At 34.9% G+C, this 26702-nt stretch overlaps 1 protein-coding gene across 1 annotated transcript in view; it reads right to left on the reverse strand.

Moving 5' to 3' along the window:
* LOC126818778 (neuronal acetylcholine receptor subunit alpha-10) overlaps window positions 1-26702 on the reverse strand; it is a 116855-nt gene that overhangs the window by 82928 nt on the left and 7225 nt on the right. The window contains exon 2 of the mRNA XM_050546339.2: window positions 13089-13214. Within this exon, the coding sequence (XP_050402296.1) occupies window positions 13089-13155 (67 nt within the window). The 5' untranslated portion in view covers window positions 13156-13214. The remainder of the gene's footprint in view (window positions 1-13088; window positions 13215-26702) is intronic.

Below are 26702 nucleotides of genomic sequence, written 5' to 3' on the forward strand. Positions count from 1 at the left end.
ATTTATGCAGAGAATTTAGACAATGGCAGACAATTTTACACACACTGAATGATCTATACATATTGAATATATAGGACCAATCAACACGTCTTTAACGGTAAACAACATGATTGATATACCGGTATTTCCATACACAATTTGGATCCAATAAATACGCTTTAGAAAGCTTTAGTATGCTGGACTTCTGTAATAACCAACCATTAAATGTACAGGTGTACAAGGAATCCATATCCGTTATTAACTATACAAGTAACACAAAAGTGGCATCAGCAACTTTACAGATGATAAATTGAGGTCAATGATATAGTTATTAACGAGTGGTCCGAATCATCTTTTGACATCTAGACTTCAGTCTTTTCTTTAGAAAATCAACACGAGTGTATAAGTATGTGAGTTCGAGATAGCCACCGTATAAATCAGATATGTCAATGATCATATGTTTGCTGTTTCTTTCAAGGACGACATATCAATCTGGTTATTATCAATCACGTGACACGAATCCGACACATGGCGTCATGCGTTACTATCACGATGTCAGTATTACATGGTTTACACTACTTTTTAAATAATCTCAGTTGGTTTAAAGGATAATGTGGTGTCAATTATTCAAATTAGTACAGCATCCCGAGATCAAATTATCATGGTACCCTAAGATCAATGCAATGGAATAGATTTATTGGTCAATTTTAATTGCCTTTGATTTAATTTATGCAAGTATATACATATATGATTGGCATCTTAGAATGTGTTGAATGACAGTGGAACAGATTTCATTATTCTATCTGTTAAAAAGAACGAAAAGTCAACCTTGTGGTTAAACTCAACTTGTTATTCGTAGATAATCTCCGTCCAGATTGCAACGATTTTTTTTTTGATTTTTTTTTGCTAAGCTCGTATTGTTATAATTTGAAATTTCTTACTTCGTATTTAGTTCGTAATTAACACTATAGAATGTAACTAGATGCGATGATCTCTTTCGGGATTTTTTATTTAAAATCAAATTGCGAAAGAAATTCCCCACCTTACGGAAATACCGGGTTTGTAAACACGGATGCCATATAAATACGATTTAGAAATAAACTTTATATAATGGACAGCTGGTTATAGGATTAACGAGAACTCCGTCCAGATGGTTAAAGTTTTCAGTAATAAATAGAGACTATATAAGATAGATGATTCCAGATTACTATATCGCTACCGTGTTATCATAATTAATGAGGTAGATGTTGTTTCAATAAGCGAGATATTATCAAATCTCCACAAACTGTCTTTATTGGTGAGTGATAATGATAGATGGGGGGCGGTTAGTTTATCTTAATACTTTTAAGACTAGTATATAGAATATCAAACAACTAATTAAGTTTGACCAGGGGCCTAAATAAGATATTCCACGACTTATCTTAATTACACATCTATCTTATATACCTCGCTTCAATGAACCCTTCCTTTTAAATTCTCGTTATATAGGCAGAATCCTGAATTAAATTTCAAAACTCTCATTAATTAACTTCGAAGCGTGCCATTAACCTGATCAAGAAAATCAAATGTTTGGTAAAATTTAATTTCTTAGTCCTGTGATGTTTCAAGGACATAAACCGTTTAATAGCAAATCGACGGACGTTCCATTATCAGAGTAGAGTCGGGTTCCATAACTTTGACCATTTTCTGAAAGGAGCTAAATCGCTATTCTATGGCACCTAAAACTGAACACAAATGGGTCGCAACAATGTAATATGAATGTATATAAACTGATTTACACTCAATCGTTTCTGTTTTACTGTAATTTATAAATTTTTATGGTCGGCGAAAAACCGAAGAGTCCGAATTGAATGACAGTCTTTGGCGTTTGGTTATCCCAGTCTACACCGGTAGTATTCTCCTACATAGGAAATGTTTAGCCTCGTCCATCCAGTCGCATCATACAACCGGCGCTCGAAAGCATTCTGGCACACGAATCATGTGAAAATTTGAAAATTTTCATTTTGTCTTAAATATTGGATATCGGAAGCCCAACTTTTCACGGTAAGATAACAACAGCAATGTTGATTTAAACTGACCAATCAGTGTTTGCAATGCCAAATACTGTGTATGATATTGAGTAGCTGCAATATTTGTAGCTGTGATAATTCTTATTTACGTCTACAACTGATACACTATTCGAGGCAAATAAAATTAGGTTCAATAACAAATTTTTCAACAGATATCATCATAGTTTGCGTGGAAATATATAACTATGTTACAAATAGTGAAGAGTGGAACACTGAAATCTTAATCTTATCTTACCGAACAGTTTTTCTGTATTTTCACCTTTATTTCAATGGGAATTGATTTATGTTAACCTATGTACAGTAAAGTTTTTGGTCAGTGTAATTGAAAGTTATATATAGGCCAGTAACTTATTTGTAGTCAAAACTTGCTCAAAGGAAGGCCTTGTGACGGTCCACTACACTAACTGTGGTTTGAGCAAGACGGAAGACATCAGTTGGCTCCTTTATGGTGGATACTAATTTTCAAATCAAATATTCCATTTTATCAGGAATGCGATGCCATGTTGAAATTTTATTGTAGCCGATTATCAAAGGAATAAAATCTTGTCCAAACCACCCATGACGACTAACAGTTATTATGACACCTTAATAAAACTACGGGTTTATTTGATGTGCCATAGACAGAGTACATATCTTAGACATCTCACGTATATCCTTCAATAAATTACACATTTCATAGCAATTCCTCCAACTAAATTATAACATTGCCAAGTTTTCAAATCAATAAATCGTATAGTAACACTGCCCAGAAGTTTCAAGAAGATAATAATGCTACTATACTATTCAAAAAAAGTAGGGGATATTTGATTTTGGGGGCATAATACTAAAATATGCAAATGACTACGAAAAAAGTCACTATAGAACCTAACAGAAGAAACATTTCCAGTTACATGTGACGCCCAAACGCACCAATAGCTACCGCATGGAATGCAGGTGATGCTTGGGATCATCATGGGGGTCCAACCCAAGATTTGCACGACTCTGACTTTGAATGTTACAGTCATTGTGGCATTGAATTCCAGGGTGGAAACATCAGTTTAATTGTTTTAGTGACCAGAAAACAAATTTTGATATGCGTCGGCTTACCCAAAATGAAAGGTTACGTGCCCTTGGCATGCTACAGATCGGCACAACACAGGCGGTTGTGGCGCGGACGATGAATGTTTCTAAGTCTGTCATAAGCAGGCTATGGTCCAGATACCGTGATACACAATCTGTACAGGACAGACCACGCTCAGGTCGACCAAGGGCGACAACTCAAGCCCATGATCGATTTATCCGCACCTTGGCCTTGAGAAATCGTGTCATCACAGCAAATCAGATCAGCGCTCGTCTTCAAACAGACACTGGTGTGAGAGTGAGTGGCCAGACGATTCGGAATCGACTGCATAGGGGTCACCTTCGCGCCCGACGTCCTCGCGTGATCCCTTGTTTGAGAGATCATCACATTCAGGCAAGACGTCGTTGGTGTAGGGATCGTCAACACTGGGATAATCGACGCTGGAGCAATGTGATGTTTTCAGATGAGTCAAGGTTTACTGTTGATTTTTTGGACAGACGTAGGAGGGTGTGGCGTCGTCGAAACGAGCGCTTCCAAGGCGTTAACGTCATGAGACATGATCGATTTGGGGGTGGTTCTGTTATGGTGTGGGGAGGCATCACTGTTGCTGGAAGAACGGCTTTACATGTTGTTGCAGGGCGTGTTACAGGCCAGTACTACCGGGACAACATCTTGGCAGTCCATGTTGTGCCGTTCGCACGACGTCATGGCCGCCGTTTCATCTTCCAGGATGACAACGCAAGATGTCACAGGGCCAGGATCGTTACAGGTTACCTCCAACAACAGAACATCACCACATTACCTTGGCCAGCACTGAGTCCCGACCTCTCCCCCATCGAGCATGTCTGGGACATGCTTGGACAGAGGTTACGTCAACGTCAACAACGTCCTGCCAATGTCCAAGAACTTGCTGCTGCGTTGCAACAGGAATGGGACAATCTGGACCAAAATGACCTTAGACGTCTCATTAGGAGTATGCCACGTCGGATCAATGCTTGTTTGGCAAACAGAGGAGGATTTACCCGTTACTGACTTGGTTGTGATGCTGTGGTAACTTTGCTGTTTGACCCCGGGTATCATTTTACCCTTATAATGGTCAGTCTGTGCCTTACTTAGTCTAACGATCATTTGGAATAAATCGATGAATGTGAACTTCATTTCATTTTGTCATTTGTTTCTTCGTCAGTTTCATTAGGTGACTTTAATAACACTTAAAAATCAAATATCCCCTACTTTTTTTGAATAGTATATATAAGCCAATTAAAAGTTAAATATAGTATATTTGATACATTATAATATGGTCTAAGAAACCGTACGTCTGTTAGCTGGGTAATACCTTACGACCAACAGATATAGTAATAGGTTATGTGTAGGCGTTCAGTTGAATCTAACCTACTGTGTATGTACTGTAGTAATATCCAATATTTAAAAGTACTATAGCCCACTCGTTTAATAGTCAGATCATTCCGTATCAAAATATGCCGGCGTTGGTCATTTCAAATTAAATGTTTCGGAATACACCAAACGGTTGTTATGTATGTTTTACAGTAAGATCACGGTAGAAATACTATGTTTACAAACGGTAAATTTACAAGGATTGTCTTTATAATAAAATACCTATGTTATAGACACCAAAAAATGTAACAGAGAGGAATAATCACTGTACTTAAGAAAATAAATGAAAATACTTTTATGTATTTCCTTGTTTAAAATATACGCTAGATTCATTGAATTATCAAAATATCACAGCTCTGGTCTGCTTAGGGTCAAAAGTGAACAAAGCATATAATTCTTTCAATGACATCTAGAGGTACGGTTAACTATTCACAACACAACACAGGGTAAATATGGATATGACTAATGACAAATATACATCTGTAAAAAGCATGTTTATGTAAAGAAATGAAATGGGGTTTATTGCCATGTTATTCTGCACAAATCGGGTTAATGGAGACGGACATTTTGTCCTGACAGCAACGACACGACCTACTCTTATTCAACGTGCTGCCAATGGAATACACTTGAAACTCGATTTCCGTCCAGCCAGACGCCTGGAAAAGGGAAAACATTTCTATTTAGCATAGTATTTACCCGAGTTTTAATGTTTTTTGACAAAATATGTGATATTTTGCTGCCTTTCGTTCGCAAAAATGGTTTTACTGCAATGAGAACGTTGCAACCTAGTGATTTATCGAATATTGTAGAACAAATTAGAAATTTCCTCGATTCTGATTGGTCGAAAAGGGTGGTCGAATGGACAACAAACTCTCTCTAAATTATCAAGGCGAATTACTGCGTATAAATATTACAGTGTACTTTTTTTCATTTTTGTGCTCAATGATCTTCCTCAACTCAAATCTTTATTGGCAAATATCTTCAAGAAATTCTGCACACATGGCTATCACACCATTTTAAAACGTCATATTTTATGAAAACACATTTCTGAAATACATAAAACAGTGGAAAATCAGTCATAAATTAGGCCTAATTAAAACCGTTTTCAAGTATCCAAATATATTCGTAACTAGGTAGTGACAGTACGGACAAATTTGTTTTCTTTTTTGGTAGGCTATCTTTACTCGCCAATTTTTACTTCATCCGGTGGAATTTTTTTAAAATCACGTTTTGACTAGCATGATCTACCTAATAAAAAGTCATCAGTCACCAGAAATCGCCTGAAAATACAATGATGGAGTCGAAAATAGCAGCTGAAATGTAGGCCTAATCATTATGTCAAAATTGACATTTGTTGACAACATGTCAGTATAAATAGCAACCACTAGAATCTTAGGCTAGACATCACTGTCATAGTTTTATAGGGTACTTTTGAGGATGAAAGTACGAACTGCAATTGTTTAAACAAGAACTAGCTACAACATTGTGATAACAGTCTGCAAATAAAATAATAAAGGCTGAAAACTTACATGAAATTCGCCCGAAGCGAAGTCATCTTTCTTGCCAAAAGTTACGTCTCTTTTAGTCTCTGATAGCAGGGCGGAATTATTTCAATCATACCAGAATAAGACTACTTTGCTCTTCTTTTAAAAATCTTCAAACGTTTTAAGGGTTGGGGTTTTTTTTTTCATTTCTTTTTTTTTGGGGGGGGGGGTGTCGATATCCGAATAACATAGTTCATTTACCAGCAACTCGAGACTCAAGCATTTTAAATTTACAGGAAAGCAAGGACAATCTAAATCTATTGAGAATATTATGAAAAATGAACGCATGCACGTGACCAAATAACGGCTTTTTAAAATGGATGTAAAAGTGTTTCCTAAATAGTTCCGAAGAAAATATTTGAGCTACAATACCGATAAACACGTTCCTGTTTCGTATTTATCTGGCGTTTATTGTCAATTTAAACTAGCTAAAGGGTTGAGAAATGAGGTTTTAATATCTGTCGCGTCTTATGTTCTAACGATTCATTGGTCCTTTACAATAAACTTTTAAAATGTCGCAGTGAAACCATAGTTTACGTCGACCTCATCATCTTTTTATATTATTACATATTTCCCCCATATCTGATCTCAAGAGATGTTCAAATAAACAAATGTAACAGCAGCAAAATGAATGTCTCAAATAAAACATGTTAAACGGAATGTCACGTAACCTTCACTTCGCAGTGAGTAAGAATATGTTGTCTTTTAAAAAATACCAACACACAAAATAATTCCATTATATCCTAATTTCCTTGTCTGGAAAAACCCTTACCGAATACAAATTTCCCAAACTAGTTAAACTGAGTGATAATTAAAGTATTTCGTCAATCAGATACTAACCAGACTTCGCTCGCAGAATAAGAATTACAAGTAACGAATAGGTGTTAGATTAGCCAAATAGTTGTAGTTCTATCAGAATGTGTTAACGTTTCACTCATTAACTCTAGTTCTGAACACGGGAGAGAATATTGTATGGACGTATTTAATTATTTTTCCTGTGACATAAAAACTGTGTCGAGATCCTGCTATCCTGTGATAATTTCTCGAGATCTCTATTTTATGTTCTCGAAATACCCTAATAATTTTCTTGAGAATCTCCAATCCTGCGTTAACGATCTGGAGAATTTATCCCCCTTTTCCGAAAAACTTAATAGCACGATAGAGCCTATATTTTTTTAACGGATATTTATTTTTCAAATTTGGTGTAAAGCATTGGCGTCACAAGAGGACGGCCCCTATCGATTTTCAGCGCACCTCATCATTCTGAAGTTACCACGTGGTTAATTCAATAGAGGCTACTGTTTGTAACTGATTTTGTTTTTTAATTTTGGTGTGAAATGTACTCCGCAAACTGTCTATTTTTTCCAAATATGGGACGATGAGAGGCTGAACCCTATCGATATTCAGCATTCTGTGACCTTATGTTCCTTAATATGGGGCCATAAGACGATGAACCCTATCGATTTTCTGAACTATTTTTTTTTCAAATTCAGTATAAAGCTTTGGGACCATAATAGAATGGATGAACCCCATCGATTGTCCGTTTATTAGTTAGCAGTTTTCCTTTTTAACAAATGTAAGAGTATTTGGGGGTATTTTCTTTATCAAATTTGGTGCGAAGTATTGGGTCAATGGTCGCTTCACAACGTGGAGAAACCATCATAAGGTTTCGGGAAAACTGTAGATCTGGGGACATTATCATATGTCGTCAAGATCTCGACAATATTAACTCGAGATCTCGAGAAAATTTAAACAGGATTTCAATATCTCAAGAACATGAACTAAGGATGGAACTATCGAGGGATTTTGAGAACATTAAATTGAGATCTCGAGAAAATTACCAGGTGGTCACGGGATTTCGAGAAAGTATCGCAGGATCTCGAGACCTTTAACAAAATTTTGTATGACCCCTATACGCTTCTGCAAAACCCAGCCCAATATTCATGGACAATACCGTGAATAGTTCTTTAAAAGTAAAGACAACGCCAACTCCGATTCCGTTTCTCTTTTAAGTTCAAAATGTCGACTAATGAACACAAGATCGTTCATATATCAGAACCTAAACCACCAGAATGCCCGAATAAAGGATAGATACAGAGTTTGGGCCATGCACAATCCAACATTTTGTTCCAAAATATATTCTCGTATATACACGTATTTATGTATGTGATATATGTGAAAGATCTGCCTTTGAAATCAATAGATTATAATATCAAAAACTTTATATTTTTTCAATATGGGAACCTCACGCCATTATTGACGTATTAAGTCAAAATGTCACCATGAACTTGGTAATTTACCGCGGGCAACTGTAAATAGTCATCTATATTCTGTAAGGGCTTTTCAATACATGCATGAAAATTAGGATAATATTTTTAATTACAAAAAATCAACAAAGCAAATTAAACAAATCGAGGGTTTAGAACATAACTGTGATAAGTCACAATGCTTGATATATTGACTTATCACAATTATGTTCTAAACCCTCGAAATACAGCTACACTGTCGGAAAACAAACTTGGCCCATGCAAGGTTGTTCATGTATTAATGAACAACATTGACAAACAAGGTGGCACCGCTAAAATGTAACCGCTCTTTAGGAGAGCACATATAAAATAAAACACAAAATCCGAAAAGAAGATTATATATATATTATAGCCAAGACTCCGACGGATCTAGTAAACAAGTGCTGATAAATGTGAACAGGTGGGTATTTAGATTGTTATCGGTTTGATCTGAAGGTGAATCAAAGTAAACAAGACATACCTATGTATAGATCTACATGTTCTTATTAAACAGGTAGAACCTTTGATAAAAACTAGACATCCTTGAGACAGAAGGTCGATCTAATTAAAATAAGATCATAAATTCGTTTCGTTTATTTTGTCTTATTTCTACACTTCATTTCAATGTAACCCTCAACCTAAGCAGTGGAGCATCTGAACCAAAAGATTATTTAAACTAATAAACACAAGATCTTGAGGTGGTCTATTTATCAAATATTTTACATGTTTAAGAAAAGTACATCCTGGACCTCTGATGGCAATATACCATAGATCTTCATTAAACAGATTTTAAAACAATTTCTCCTTATTTCTTTATCGCGATATTGATTGGTAGGTTGCTTTAATATATCGACCAATCATAATCTCCAATAAAAAAATTTTCGATACTTAAACAACCGAAGAAATTTTGCTATTTTAATTAATGCATTCGACGATGAACCACTGGTTTTGTCATGAGCAAAGTATAAACAGAACTATGTCTCAAGCTGTAAACCAACAAATTATAATGCTGATCATTTCAAAACATTGGTACGGTGTTTTGATTCTCTGTTAGTTTAGTTTATACAAAATATATCATGCATGACCTTAACAATAATCTGTAATGAGAATTGTATCGATTTCAAACTATCTGGGGATCTTTAGCATCCCATCCGAACGATTCGGCACATTTACTTGCCAAGCACTCCGTCCTGCACCACAAACAAGGGAAACCAAGCTGGAAAATCTACACGGGGATCGAGACCTGGGTCCTGTTTCACGAAATTTTAACTAAAGATAAAATCCAATTTTAGTAGATACTTCAATTTTGATTGGCAAAGCACTACAATCAGTCTTATATTATCCAATCAAATTAATAAAATTTGGATTTTATCTTAGTTAAAATTTCGTGAAACAGGCCCCAGGCCCCACGGGTTAGTAAGACAGTGCAATACTCATGCAGAATAACCCAGAATGGGATATTGTATCAGGTGTTGTATATCTCACATATAAAAAGTTTTACTTTCAATTAATAACATCGCCATCACCTGCCCATAATTCATTAAATGGTTCTATGTCAATCATTAAAAATGTCTAATAGGATATTAGTAGTAATAATACGAGTATTTTATGGATATTAACCGGATTTAAATGTCGATTAATTAACATTAAAATCGATATTGGTGTTAAACCTGTCTATTTATTAAACACACCTGAATCATTTTATTTTCAGATAAATAAAATCACAACTTCCATAGTATTATTCTGAAGTTCTGTTATATTATCAATACATTGCATCTAATATATGTGACCCAATGTAATCTAAAACATTCAAAATATAGATATGCTACTATTTATTTTATTTTTTAGGTTGGGAGGGGGGGGGTCATTAGCTCCTAAGGTCTGTCATTGTGGCAAGTGGCGTGGTCTCGACCTCAACCTAGTTTGTGTCAAGAAAACGTGAAAATCCCATTTCTCTTAATGTAAAAGAAATGAATTTAAAATTAAATTTGCCTTTAGTAAAAATCGAAATCAAAATAGAGTCACGTTGAATGGAATTTGGAAACAAGACGATATGAGTGAAGACACTATGCAGGAAAATGGATTGGCATTAGGTCTCAAAAGTCGTCAATACTAAAATCCCGAATATTTATCAACCTGTGGGTTCTTCTAAAATTTCGTGAGAATATAGCGTGCGCATTAACTGTACTGTGGATATATGCATCGCTTTTATCCAAATCTCATGTCGGAAACGCCTTCATAATTTAAACCCGTCCATATTAGGACACGGAGTTACCTTACCATAAACAGATGATTTCATAAGGGATCTATAGGCCTCATCAGTCTGGAAGTTGCAGTCGTGAGTGTGTCCACAGATGATGTCTGACTTGCATATATCTTTTGACAAATCAAAGCTCACATAAGGACGATTATATCGTTTATATATGAATAAGAACGTAGTAGACATGATATGCATATATACTCTTCAAAAAAAGTAGGGGATATTCAGAAACAATACAAAACTGCACTGCTGTTTTTATTAGAGGTAACCAGTGTTACTATGTTAATAACAGGCCAATTGCCTATACATGAACATAAACAGTTTATATGGGCGGCTTATCTGACGGCCCCATTTCACTCGCAAAGAGATAGACCGTCAAAAGTGAAAATGGACGTTTTTGTTTTTGTTTTAAAAATGAGTAATTGCTCCACCAATCCTCAGACCTTCAGCAATTCGTCGTGACATGCCCCTAATCAACCGTCCAATCACGATTTGGGGCAATCTGACCCCCTCCTCTTGCAGTGCCACGGCCAATTCTTGCAGTGTTGTTGGTTGACGTTGACGTCGACGAACACGTCTCCCGATCAAATTAAACGTAACACACTAAAGCAAAGATACGCTAAACAGTGAATCTTATGCAAGAACCGATAGGAATGCTAACATGGATAGATAAACCAGCACGCGACAGTTTTCATCAACCCTTCCCTGAAGTGTCACATCTGACAATGAACCCCTCCCATGTGTATGGCGCTATTGCGTGTCGCATGAGCAGCTCAGTGGTTCTGTTTGGGCGATAAGTTCTTCATCTGTGAACATACTCTCAAAGCAAGTCAAGTGTCCATGACTATTTACCATATCACAACCGGCATAGGCATTTGCATTTCAATATCCCCTACTATAAGCCCGCACTATAAGTTATATGGGCCTGCAACTGGTGGATTTATTAAATTTGTAGTAGAGCATGCACAGTTCCCGCCCACTTACATGTGGGAGTATATACGGTATTATGCCTTGATGGGTTGGTTTATAAATGATGCGCGGTTGGTTTCCCTGTGATATGAAGACGATTGTTCTTAGACAGGAATATCATCTTGTTATAAATAATAGGAACTAAATGAGACGTGCATGCATGTCTAATGCTATTCCTTGTAATTAGTGTGATAATTCAACGTGATCAATTCAGTAGTTTCACGTCTGGCATACGTTCAAATTTACATTATTTTACCTTTATATTTTATAGTTTTATACTTTCAGGATAACTAACCAGACATCCATCATGATATAAGTCATCTTCAATAGAAGGCTTGATCTCGCTTTAACTACGTGCATCTTATCAAGGCCTTCACGTAATACCCTGCATATCTCGGCACTAATTTCAGATTTCTCGATCGTCGCGAATACCAAGTCTCGTGCTTTCAAGCCAAAATGTCTACCTGTGATAATCGAGTTGCACAGTTCAATGTTCTTTCAATATCAAGGTTTCCGTAGAGGTCGCGATGTGACAACCTCTGTTTGGACGCTACTGCTCACGTGTCTGTAGATAATATAGCTACAAGTTCGGGAATTGTGAAGTAAACAAGCAAAGTCCAGATGTTGTAAAACTCGCAGTCGTTGCTTCGGGAACATGGGTATAAGTAGTAAGTTGTTGTGTCCTCCCTTATTATACATCAGGGAAGATAATTCAATTTGACAGCATTCGTTCAAAATGCTGCTGTATTGCCACTTTATTGTTTATTCCTAATTCTAATTTAAATTTCAATTCTATCGTTCTGTTCTGAACTTCGGATTTATTTAACTTTTTAATGGAAACGATTAATATTCCATTTCCATTCAATTGAGTAAAAACATAACCCCACATATGGCAGCCATAAACCACTCCCGTGTTATTGCGTAACACTAATTGCATTTATAGATATTATAATGTTAGAATGGCGGGCTTATTCTGGAAGAGTCAATCAGAACCGCAACGACTAAGTTCAAAACATTAGAATAAAATCAATTGAACCATAGAGACAAACGATATTTAGTCTCGAAATTGGAATCAAGTTGGGTGCCTTAATGTAATGAAAACCAAATATAGCGCCGTAAATAACATATTATCAAAATATTATTACATCGCAGTCTATTAACAACGGTTGTGTGGCTATGGATATGCTATAAATTTCACTGACAAAACATACGATAATGCTTCGTCTGGTGCAACAATCATAATAACATATTACATCTTATTCACCTCTAAACACGGTCGTTCAGCCTTATACATCGAACACATGGTACTGTATAGTGTTCCCCCAGTGGATAGACATATGAAAAAAGAAACACTTTTCCTGATTTTATTCAATCGCCCTATAAATATGATAACCGATTAAACTCTTGCCATTGTGTTTTCGAATCCCCGGTTGAACGTGACAAGGAGTAAGGTCGCACAATCGCGCACCTTGCCACAGTGTGACACAATTATAACACGTTGGATAAATGTTAAACAATTTGACGTACCTGCAACCACTGAGGATATGATAAAAATAATAAAAACGGTTACATCAGCACGGATCTCCATCTTCATTATCTCAAATTTACTGTAATCTACCAGTATTTATTTAGTGGAACTCAGACGTATTCAACCTGAAAAATACGAATATTTGTATTCAATAATATCAATTTATAACCTATAGCCTATACTGAACAAACTTTTGATGCACTTTTGATGCAAACAATACATAATGTGATATCTGTAAAATAAATCAATTATTTAATTTAAATTAATATTACTAATAATGCTATGCTTGTATTTATGATCAGATTTTTATATAATAATACACTGTATTTTGAAATTGAAGTCAGTATTTGCACAACCAGTTTTTCAGGCTTTAACAAAACATAAATTTAACACCATAACAAACATTAGTAATAACAAAACACATTTATATGGATACCAATTACTAGTTTATTTTACTAGCGATCTCTTTGCTATACAGCTTCACGGCTTCCTTACTCCTGTACGACTATATTGACTCTTGTCTGCGATATTACCCTAGGTGGAAGCGGACATAAAACCCCAAAGAAGAAGAAAGACAATATTGGCTTGTCTGTGATATCAATCTGGGTGGAAGCTACTACTGCTACCTATATGCCCATGGATTATCACCTGTTTGATAAAGACGATTGTGCAATTGTCAAAACGTTGCTAGTGTTGTCCATGTAAATGTGTTGTTAATTAAAATGCGACTTACAAAAGCATCAAAACATTAGTAATGCATGAACATTTTATAAATTTAACGTTATTAATAAAATATAATTATAAATGAATACTTTTTGAATCAAATAATATCAGTCCAAGAGTATTTGTTGGTACAGTATCCATTCTAAAAGTACAATACTGGTGTATAACTGTTTTGCGACCCTATAAATAGATTTCAATTTCTGATAAAGCCTTACAAATATAACTCGTAAAATTGAAATGAAACACTGGAAATAAGTTTCCATATCCAACAAAGAACGAAGTTATTTAATTCCTCATTATCATATATAAAATTCGAAATACAAAGGACTTATTTAATTAAACGGAACGTTTCTTTTTTGTCTCCTTCGATTCTGCCATGTTTGAAATTATTGTGTTTATATTGTACAATATCGATGTTACTTTGGCTGACAACCTGATGGTTATTTTGATAAAAAAATTATCTATTTTGTAATTATGTGAAAATATGACATAAATAAAGCAACTCATCCATAATACGATTTTAGAGACATAATGCCTGTCAAAATATAGCCCACAAGCGAAATGTTTTTCTCCGTGTTAAAAATTTATCACACCTGCAATATTTGAAAACTAATTTCAAATAGGTCGCAAAAGAATGCTGACGTCGTAACATAGTTTTATGTGACCCATTATAACAAACTGAGACATATATACACAAGTTAGCATAATTAGTAATTTTAACAGTCTAATTACAATCTGTTTCACAGAGATTTACGAGTCTTCTAATATCTCTGTAAAAGATGACTGCCTTTAACACATGCCGTCACAGCACGCGGCGTCAATAATTGGCTGAAGGGCGCGTGCATTGTTAACATAAGACGTTACTGCTTCGGGCAGAATGCTGCCTTTTAGTCATTTTAATACACTAAATAGGAAATAATTTTTACCTACAAATAGGTCAAACGTCTTTATATATTTTTCTAATACATCAAAAAAATGTTTTAGAATTTAATTTGTCGGTGGAAAAAAGTTAATATTTGAGACTCATCAAGTCGCATTGATGTCATCCTTATCAGTGATTGTAGCGGCCTATGGAATATTCACTTTTGATCAGTGTGGTCTAATAACTGTTTGAATGAAGCCTACATCCCACAATTCCGGGGTTATCTACCTGATAAGAAAGTAAACTTCTAGGTTCTTGGTGCATGGGGGTTAGAGTGGGTATTTACTTGCATCGAGCCCATCGACACATAACAATCTTGTTTTAGAGGCACAAGACATGTCGTACACATTATATCTTATATAAGTCAAAATTGTGTATTATTTTAATGTAATAACTGTTGTGATAATTTTAAAGCACATTAGGATATAAACACCTTCATGAAGAAAGTGTTGACTTGTACGAAAATGATAGCAGAATTATTATTATGTATTTGTCCAAGACACATAAAGAGAGCAAGGTGAAATCAATAGAAACTAATGTAAACTTTAAATTGCCATTTCATTAATCGATTTGAATAATTTAATTCTAATTTTATTTAATAAACTGCAGTTTAAACATACATTATGCAAGAGCAAATCTGCCTATTGCCGGTCTTTCTTTAGGCCTGAAGTGTTATCTAAATAATAATTAATTAGACATTAATTAACTTATCCAGACCATAATCAACACTCGATGACATCGTTAGCCTGCCATATTTAGTGGATTTGAATGCATTTTGTGATGGATAATTTAACGTAACAATGGATAATCAAGACATTGTTTATTATCGTACCAACGTTAGTAATGACGATTGGGGCTAGCCTAAAATTGAATCGCCAATATCTCGGTTCAGAGTGAAGCAATTTGACTGAAATTCTCATCATATTCTGTTTTAATTATCTATGTTTTTTTAACTATTATAGCGAGAACTTCAGCTCTTTATCTAATCTTACTTAATACCCCTTTACATATAGTGATGTTCATCGTTTTATAAGGTTTTTTTTAGCTCTAATAGAAAAGACTTTTCCCCCATTGTTGAGGACGTGGCATTGCTCTCAACTTGCACATAAAATAATCATTTGAATTGGTGCTTAATTGGCGTAGAGGTATACATTGACCTAGTAAATCTGAACCGTATGTAAATGCTAGATTCTATAAACTTTTGCAAGTAAAGAACATAATTGCATACTCTATTCTATACGTGACAGGCAACCAATGCAGCTCAAGTAACACTTTTTGTATGCGCATATTTAGTTGCACCCGTTGATAGAAAGTAGAGTTTAACAAAGAACTGAAAATGTCCAGCCTAGACGTGCTTGAATAAATGTCTTGGTAGCTTCGGTTGTTATAAACTTTCTGATTTTTACGATAGTACGCAGATGAAATTAAGTTCACTTTACCCACATTTCTAATTTCAGATCCCATGTTTATGTTGGTATGTAATATAGCACCTATGTTTCCTAGTTTCTTTCTCTCTTGCACTCTAACACTAGGAATCGCCATAAACAAATTCTTAGCATGCATTTCTGTAAGTTCAAACAGTCAACCAATCACAACTACTGTAAAGAAGTTAGGATGAATCAACTACTTGAGGTTCGCTGACTGTAAATATTGTAAATATTCATTAAACTGAAATACATAAACTAGACGAGAAATCTAGGGCCATTGATTTCTAAAAACTCGATTACATCGCAATCTATGGAATTGAAATTCTTAATTTTCGCTTGATATTAAAACATAACTCAAAGCAACTGTCAGCTTCCAGAGTATCTTAGTGTTGCCATTTAAGTTATGACCTTCATTAAGAGAAGCATTTCTCAAAAGTATTCAAATCGATTTAAAGCCGTTTAAGCTTAACTAAGGATATCTGGAATCGATCAATGTTATGTTGTGCTTGATATAGATATTAACTATTATTGTCGTGCACGTAAGAATCTTTAAATACACAATCTTGATTGATATATTTAAAAAAGCCAGCGAAAACATGATCCTATTTTTAAACTGATCGAAAAATGTACTCGAAATATTTGGCCTGAAAAGGGGAGTAAGGACCCTTGTAAATCAGTCTCGGTGTTCCCCAATACAATTAAAATCAACTGATAATTAATTTTCCTTTTATTTTTTATTTTGTAGCTTTTAAATATTACGGTCTCAATCTTACTAATACCCGGTTATTTTTTTCTAGACGTCCTGATGATACATACCACTGCTGGTAGTGATGGGTGTTATGCACGGAAACGTATATGCTTACTCTGGTACTACTTCACATTTAAGAGCGCATAGCGAAAACATTTCTTGGTGGCCTATGGTCCATGGATATCATAAGTCAAGTATGCTTACTCTTCTAGAACCTCTGGCACCCCTTCCCATAGCAAAACTAATAAAACTAATCTCGATATAGCCCCTACCTTCGAAATGTCGAGTTCGTGATAACGAGGTTTACTGTATACGCCCACCCTTTTATGGTTACAACACGCAATTATCACCAGGCCATGACACTAACAACAGTGAATTTATAACAAAAATTAAGAATATTAACGTTCATTTAATTGCTTAAGTTAAATATAAATATTTTTTGTTTAGTGTTTACATTTGTTACATTTAATGTCAAATATGATATAAAGGATACCTCATTTATGTCACTTCCTTCCAGATGTCAGGTCTAAATTATCTTCATAAGGTACATAATCTTAAGATGGCTGATAGCTGGCGCATTAAATCGGACCTACTGTAGACTTAAAAATAATTACAGGGCATTATATTAAGTCTCAGATAATTTCCTTGTATCCATGGAACACAAAAACCTTTATCTTTAATTGATTTTGTCTGGAATTAGTCCTGAATTTATTTAGATATTTTTAATGAAATCCATCGAATCGTTTCCATTATAAAACTAAATCGAACACGTCCCAATTTTGTTAAACTAACACCGACAGTGAAACGCATTAATACCCAAAACACAAAAATCTTGGTCCAAACTTTGATGTCTTAGAAGTTCACTGGTTCGGATCACGACACACAATTAATCTTTAAACTAAAGAACATCGATAGAATTAGTTGAGCGAGTTAGTAGTTTAACTTGAAGATTCGGAACCGTACTGTTGTTTTCAGACTCTTCTAGACTTACAATAGAACGCTTCCAAAGCAATTCAATTTGTCTCTAACTTAGGGAATACATAGAAATGGGAATATTAAGTCATGTTTTATGTTTCATAACTAATGCACACATGTGCTCCATTCTAAATTCAAGCATCGTTTATCGATCAAAAGTAAATTTATTGGTGTCTAGTTTTCCTTACGTAACCCTCGTATTACTTAAGATCGTTTGGAGTAGATAAGTTAGTTGAGAGCGCAAAGTCAATCGTCTTTGACATACATCATTTTATCGCCATTAGCCTTTGACTGTTATGAGAAAAATCCTCGTTCGCGATATATCAAATTAGGTTCCCCTTTTCAGCAGAATTATAACTGAGAAAGAATTCGATTTCTCATAAATTGTAAATTGTGTAGATTTATGCTTCACTAAACTACTACAAGATGCTAGCTAAAAATATCTAACTTTTTACGGAACAATACAATTCTTCCACTAGAAATAATATGTTGTAGAAATTTGTCTCAAAATATCTATATCTTTTACAGAACAATCTAATATTTCTACTTAAAAACATATTACAAAACATTATGCTTCAAAAATGTCTGTCTCTTTATAGAGATATTTCTACTTGAATTATATCACAAAAATGTATTTTAATCCAAGATAATCTATTTGTAGAAGAAAAAAAATTAATATCATAAAATAAATCTCTTTTGACCTATGTAACATTTTTAATTAAAAGTATACCAGAAAACTTTATATAAAAAAAAAACATCTAAATATTTACGGAACAAATAATATTTGTTAGAAGTTTTTATATTACAAAAATAACCGAACCGTTTCTCTAATGTATTGGCGTTAAGATGTCTTCTAAAAACACAGCTGATCATAACACACGCAAGAATACAATGTTTGAGAAATTATTCTCTTTTTGAGGGATTGTTTCTCTTGTTGTGAGTTTGTTTTCGTCCAGAGGACGCTTCAAGTGGTTCCACGGATCCACTCACATGATCTGATAATATTTTGCGGGTTTTTTTATTGCTTGCAATGTCCTTGTGTCGTTTGTCTTGTCCTCGGGTTTGTCTTATTGGTTTCTGTTTTTTCTTGCATGGTGCGGTTTCTCTTGCAGTTACATTTAGAGACCATCATAATGCTGAAGTAATTATTCGGTCCACCAATTAATGTTTAAACATACATTATGCAAAAGCTAAATCTGCCTATTGCAGGTCTTTCTTCAGGCCTGAAATGTTTTCTAAATTATTAATTAGACATTAATTAACTTATCCAGGCCATAATCAACTCTCGATGGCATCGGATTTCTTCGATATTAAATAGATTAGAACAGTTTAGCTTCGAACAACCTTCCAAGGCTAATATCTTCGCTCACAATAGAGTAATTTGAATGAAATTTTCAAATTATTCATTTTACATTATCTATTTTCGAACTATTATAACAAGAATGGCTAGCTCTTTATCTAAATCTTACATAATGTATCTTTAAGACACGTGCAACACACTACAGATAAGGTTAATTGGGTAATGAAATCTCGTGGACACGTTTTACTTAAAGGAACCTTTGAAAGTTGGAATTCGATATGAGTAGGCCATAGCGTTGCCGTCGGGGCAAAATGTCCCTCATAGCACACTGTATGGCGTATGCCCGTCTTCATTAGCCCAGTATAGGAGCAGAACAGTAGGACGTTAAACCCCATTTCATTTCATCTTCATCGTAAACAATATGTAAGCAGACTTGGGTAAAATCTCATTACAGTATTAGAAGTAAACAATGCTAAAACCACCCCATGGTGTCGCCACAATGGCCATTAAGGGTGCCAACACGTAGACTCCGATATTTCATTACCATACGCAATTCAAACAGCTGCGAAATTTCTAAATTTATCCTCGGTTTGCCAGCATGCTAGACGCAAATTAAGGGAATTAGAAACTATAATTAATTGTTTAATAGGAGTCACCAAATTAATGAGATGCGGTCAGTACTAGTAAAGTTGGCTAATCTCCTACTGGCAAGGGGTTAATTAGAGATTTGTAACTGCTGAATCTAATTCATAAATCTTAATATAAAATGGCTGTCAACTACCAATACGTCTTTCAGAATGACAAGGTTGATATACGATTTATTCTAAATGGCAGAGGTTGACGAAATCGTATTCATATCGGAACATATTTAGAATTAAAGGGCATATAGCTCTATTCCTTGGACACTTTAAATATTAATGTAATATGATGTAATTTCTAATCAATTATGTTTGGTTAAATACGCGAACAGTTTAAACTGAACGACAGTCGTTTACGCCTGATACACCCATTCTACTTTTTTATTATTTCTGTTGTCGTTTGTGAATCCACCATTACTAATTACTTTCGCATTGTCTCGTAGGATATGTTTTCTTTGTTCATTACATAGGATCCCATAGTTTCACGTAAAGATAACAACATTAATGTTGATTGAAATGGACCAATGTGGAATTCTATTTCGTGCTTTTAATTTGAATATTATGGAAAATATTGAGTTAGAGATATAGCTCCCTTAAAACGAGCCATATGCAATATTTCACAGACGTTACAATTTTACAGTTTTATTTGGGTGGTTCGGGTACATCACGACCTAAAATGTATCGTCAATTAGACTCGAAAATTCGTCAGTATAATAGCTGAACTAAAAGTACAATGTTTTAATTACACAATGGCTCTACTTCAATAAGGTTTAAGCGTTTCCGATCTTTTTGGGATATAAAATAGTGACTGTTAATGTGCTATTGTATTTTGTTAAACTGTTATAATATTTAATAAATAAATATAATATGGGTGAGTAGAAAATAAAATGATTTTATTTCATAATCACTGACAGAAAGCTTATTTTTTAAAGAAAAAACCCCCACAATATTCTGCAGTGTAATGTGAAACAGTTTACAACAGATTGGTTTTCGGGTTATCCAAGGATAGATATAACATCCTACTAGCAAACCGAGGACATCCCATTTCTCCATAGTTTGTAGTCTTGTGCCCTAATTACATACTCGATGATAAATTTCTTTTTATTCCATGGCAAAATAGTAACATGTTTATCTTATTCATTGTAAACTTATTAATCACTTTCAGCGAAAATAAGAACTGTATGTTCTTTTAAAACTACGTTTGCATGTTTCAAATACGAATTAATCAAACTAGAAGAAACATATCTTTAAACAATAATCATTCAGCTTTTCATATTCTACTTACTGTGTTAAGAACTGATTTTTCAATACCAGAGTTTATTCAACCTCTGTAGCCATTAAGGTGGCAAGAAAACGTGATTGGATAGATTTGAAGACAGGTATTTGCAGTACAGAATCTATAACATATGGCGAGGAGGGGTTAGATTATTAAAGATGATGGATATATATATGACTCAAAGTTCAAAGATTTCAAAAATGTTTACATTTTGTATCAAAGTTATATATACATGTATGTCGGTAGTCGGTACCAATACTGACACTGCAGTTGAAATCTAAAAACTAGGCAGTCAGCCTTCTTGTCCGAGCACCTATTTTTCCCACTCACTGCAACATTACAAGGAATACATAAAACCATTTCAGTTTATCTGTTTCATTTCAGAAACGGTAGTTTCCCTTCCACTTAAGACCATGATTAATGTAGAAAGCAGAAACTCTGTCGTAATTAACCGGTGAAATCCGAGCACATTTGCAATAAGAAAACCACGTGGGATGTTGTATCTTGTGTCATATGACACCCTTCACTCCCTGATATTAAACCCCACAAAGTTTCCTATAACACCTTGGAACTTTTAAATAGATTAAATAGTGAGAATTGCTGTACAACTTGAACGGTTACCATAATAATTAAACCCCAATAAAAAGTTCCCTCGAACTTTCCACGCTAGCAACAAAAGCTGATCTGAAGCAATTAGTTTAAAAGGCTGAGTGGTGTTCAGCTGGAGAGGTGGCTTTTGTTTTGTGGTAAGAATTTGACTTTTCAGAAGTTACAACACCAGAGGAAACTTTATTCTCTAAAGCCACAAATAAATCGAAGGTCCACAAAGGGATATTTTCATTCGTTTTGGCACGAAAAACTTCATTAAAGTTGTGATTACTTCTTTTGAGTCCCCGTGTTTCCTACTCGTGGACGAAAGAAATGTTTGTTTTTCTTTTTATACTTGTCATGTTCGCTTCGATGGGTATATTTTTTGTCAAATTGTTGGTTTAGGAAACGGATTTGTTTGTTGATTGTCTAGACAACCTGACAAATTTAACCCCTACTTCAACTACGTCACCTAAAGCATGAGTAAACGATTTTTTATATCATGAAATATGTTGCTAACCTACTAAACTTCTTTGCCAAGAAAATGTGGTTGGCTGTGAAGAATTTAATTATTATTACCATTTATAGATTTCAGTGCATAAGCAGTAATCATTTTACCAATTATCCGAAAAAGTAAATTCATATCTTTATACGGCATGTAAACTTTGTATGCTCACTCATTCTAGAACATTTGATACCACTTCATTATTTGAAGAGTTCACATAGCTTATACACTATTTAGATCATCTGTGACTACTTCTTATCTATTGAGTTAACATTAGCTAACATTGGGTTTGTGACTGTATTGGTGACCTTAGGTTAAGTTTATTTTCTACCCAGTATTATTCGACTTTTAAAATGCAGGTCCAAGGCATTGGTAGGGTATGCTTGACTCTAATTTAAGATGTTCACATAGTTATTACTATAATATGTACCTACAGGTATTATCCCTCCAAAAGGAAATAATTTTTTTTAAAAATGTATGTAATAATATTTAAAATAAGCATAGAATTAGCGAATTATATAAAATATTCAAATAATGGCCTGTTTGGAGTATTTCAATTTACACGCGCTTCTACTGAGCTTCTCTAACTTGCTAACAATTTAGTTTGAGCAGATCCCAAATAACTATACAGATAATGCAAAATGAAATGGGGTTTAACGCCCCGCTATTCTGCTCCGACTGGGATAATGCACCCGATTAGATTTTATTACATACTTTGAGAATGTATTTGTTGAGTAATAAAACCTTCTAGTAGTTTATCGAGGGCGGTAAGGACGGCCAACCCTCGATAAACTACTAGAAGGTTTTATTACTCAACAAATACCTTCTCGAAGTATGTAATAAAATCTAATCGGGTGCATAATGAAAACCTGCATGCGCCATACAGTCAAGGGCTCTTTTAAGTTCATGTCAATGTGTACACGGGACCTCGATCTGTCGTTCCATCCGAACGACTACACGTTGTCTAGATGAACGTTCTCGGCCCACCTACATGAAGATCGAACTCGGGACCTCCAGCTTAGCGAGCAATCTTCTTACTCACTGAGCTACCGTGGCTCCCGTACAGTTAATGCACCTCTAATCAAAAATTATTGTATTACCATTTAGCAGAGATTCCATTGATATGTTGATACCGATATGCAATGGTTTCTAGCAAACCATTGGCAATGGTTCTTACGTCGGATTGTCATTTTCTCTTCAATAACATAAAATTCATTGGTCTAAACATTGGCCAATTCTACTTTAACGGCAAAAATAAAGTACTTTTGGCTTTGGGATATATGTTTTTATCGTAAATAAATCAATTATTAATAATGCATTGTTATTAAAGATATAATGTGTTTGTCGTAAATATATCTGCTAGGCGACTTTTTTTTTAAATGTATGTGGGTTGTTGAAAGTGGATAGTAATGAAGTAAAGACTAACAATTTTTCATCCCTAGAGCGCCCTTAATGTAATGGGGTTTAATTTCTCGTTATTACAATAGTTCAGTCATATTACTAAATGGTCTATAAATGACTGAAGGAAGATGTCAAATTTTATTTAGTTTAAATCCCTTAATATGTTTGCTTACCACCAAGATGATTGCAAACTGTAAACTTCAAGATCTTAAACTTATTAAGTGGTCGGGATAGTCTTATAATAAACTTTTATAAGCTCACATTTCTGTGTGGGCGTACTATGTCGTCACCAATGTTCGTCTGTTAATCCGTCAACTTATTGGCTTGTAGTATAGTTTTCAAATTTCGTGTGAAGCATTTGTGCCATTGTGGCGGGCAAATTCTATCGATATTCGCCATCCTACGACCTACAGTTACCACCACCTCCTCCTTTGCCGAAAACCTTGTTTACAGTTTTAATGGATTTTGTTTCACATTTCGTGTGCAGCATTGCCTTCATGAGTGGGCGTATCGTATCCACATTCAGCGTGCAACAACCTTCCGTACACGATACCTATAAAACCTATTCAATTTGATTTAAAATACCTTCGGGATATTCGGTAACGAGTTGGCAGTTCTCACTATAATAGTTAAAAACTAGATAATGTAAAGGCAATTTGGTGACAATTTCATTCAAATTGATCCACTATCAACCGAGAACTAAGCGACTGAAATTCCCATAAGCCTCGGTCATCATTACTAAAGTCAGTACGATAAACAGCATAGTCTCGATTATCCTTTTAATCCTTTAATCGAGAAGGAAAGTTATACAGTAAATCGGTTTACAATCCACTAAAGATCGCAGGCTAGCGGTGCCATCTAGAGTTGATTATGGCCTGGATAGGTTAATTAATGTCTACTTAATAATATAGATAACATTTCAGGCCTAAAGAAAGACCTGAAATAGGCAGATTTAGCTCTTGCATAATGTATGTTTAAAGGCCCAGGAGTCGAAATGCTGTTATAATCGCGAAATCCTAACGGAAGTTCTTCCCATCTGAAGTTCACATAACTATCTGTTCATTTCGCGGCGCCTTCCATCTTGAGTTAGAGGTTTAGCTCCTTTAAAAACACATTTCGGCACTTTTTGTTGGAATTTCAAAATATAAGTAGTTATTTTAGCCGTTTGCCGCATTGCGCCTTTATTGAAATTGAATTGTTTATCTTTGAGATTGATAGGTTTAAATATTCATTAGAAATAAAACGATAATGGCAAACATAAGATCTAGGGTAACGATTGACATGCTGGTCTGAAGCTTAATCGAATGACAATCTATTTCCACAGATAATGAAGATATGTGTTGAAGAAAATCTTAAGAGTGGTGAGTAAAATACTTCATCAATCCCAGCAAGGCAAAAACCAATACGTCACTGAAGTTACGTCAATGAAGTCTGATGTGGTTCACGTATTAACTACAATTATATTAAAGGAGTACCAAAATTATATTGGACTTTCCCCTTTTATACACATAAGAAGAGGTTATTTAAAACGCTACACACTTTTTATACGCCCACATTTTCATGTGGACGTATTATGCCGTCGCCCCTGTCCGTCCGGACGTCCGTCCGATTTTGACGAAACCTGAAATATAGGTTTATCCCCAAATGATCTCGGCTGCTTTCGATATTGGCATGTATCGGATCGAAACTTCATGGATTATGGCCCCTGATTGTACGAAAAATCACGTTTTTAGCTTGTGGACCCTATAGAGGTCACAATTTATATCCGATTTTGTTGCAACTTGAAATGTAAGTTTATAACCCAAAGATCTCGGTTCCTTTCGATATTTGCGCATATTCTACCGTAACTTCCTGAATTATGACCCCTGATTGTACGAAAAATCGCGTTTTTAGTTTGTGGGCCCTATAGAGGTCATAATTTTTATCCAATTTAAAAAAACGTATTATTATATCACCGTTTCACCCTAAGGGCGGCTGAGTTCAAATTTCGTGAAAATCGACCCAAAATTGACAGACAAAATGGCCGCCGTTCGTTCTCAAATAGCGTAAAAATATGGTATATCAAGGTTGTGGACCCTATAGAGGTCACAATTTTTATCTGATTTTGTTGAAACTTGAAATATAAGTTTATAACCCAAAGATCTCGGTTCCTGTCGATATTTGCGCATATCGGACCTTAACTTCCCGAATTATGGCCCCTGATTGTACGAAGAATCGCGTTTTTAGCTTGTGGACCCTATAGAGGTCATAATTTTTATCCGATTTTAAAAAAAAACTATTATTATATCACCGTTACATCCTAAGGACGGCTGAGTTCGAATTTCGTGAAAATCGGCCCAAAACTGACAGACAAAATGGCCGCCCTTCGTTCTCAAATAGCGTAAAAATATGGTATATCAAGTCTGTGGACCCTATAGAGGTCACAATTTTAATCCGATTTTGACGAAACTTGAAATGTAAGTTTATAACACAAATATCTCGGTTCCTTTCGATATTTGCGCATATCGAATTGTAATTTCCTGAATTATGGCCCTTGATTGTAGGAAAAATCACTTTCTTTTTAGCTTGTTCTCTATCCATCTCTCGAAAATGTGGGCGTATCCTGTCTGGCAGCCGCTGGTTTTATTTTGTCGGGGACCATGCGATGACAAGTTAAGGTTTATGGCCAAACATTTATGCTTCCATGGGCAAGTACTAAACGGATTTACAAATTGTGCATAAACAAAATCCACAATATGCCCCATTACAGAACATCAGTTACTTATTATAACTCACTTTGTAAAATGTAGAGTACCGTATATAAATAATGACTTTATTTTAGCACACCCATATCAAACCCATTAATAATATAGAACGACTCAGCCATTATATTCATTCAAAGAAAAAAACTGATTTGGTTGACAATGAATGGAGGCAAAGAGACTTAAAATATTACTACCAATACTTTGGCTAATTTGCATATACAAAAAAGTATAGCGAACGTTGATTGATGGCGTTCTATTACATCAATCTTAATATTTTCAATTAATTAACTAATGAGAAAAGGGGAGAGCTTCTAATTTATTGCCACACTATATGGATGATACTGAATTTACTTCAGCAGTGACGCC

The sequence above is a fragment of the Patella vulgata genome, chromosome 4, assembly GCF_932274485.2.
Source record: "Patella vulgata chromosome 4, xgPatVulg1.2, whole genome shotgun sequence".
NCBI lineage: Eukaryota > Metazoa > Mollusca > Gastropoda > Patellidae > Patella > Patella vulgata.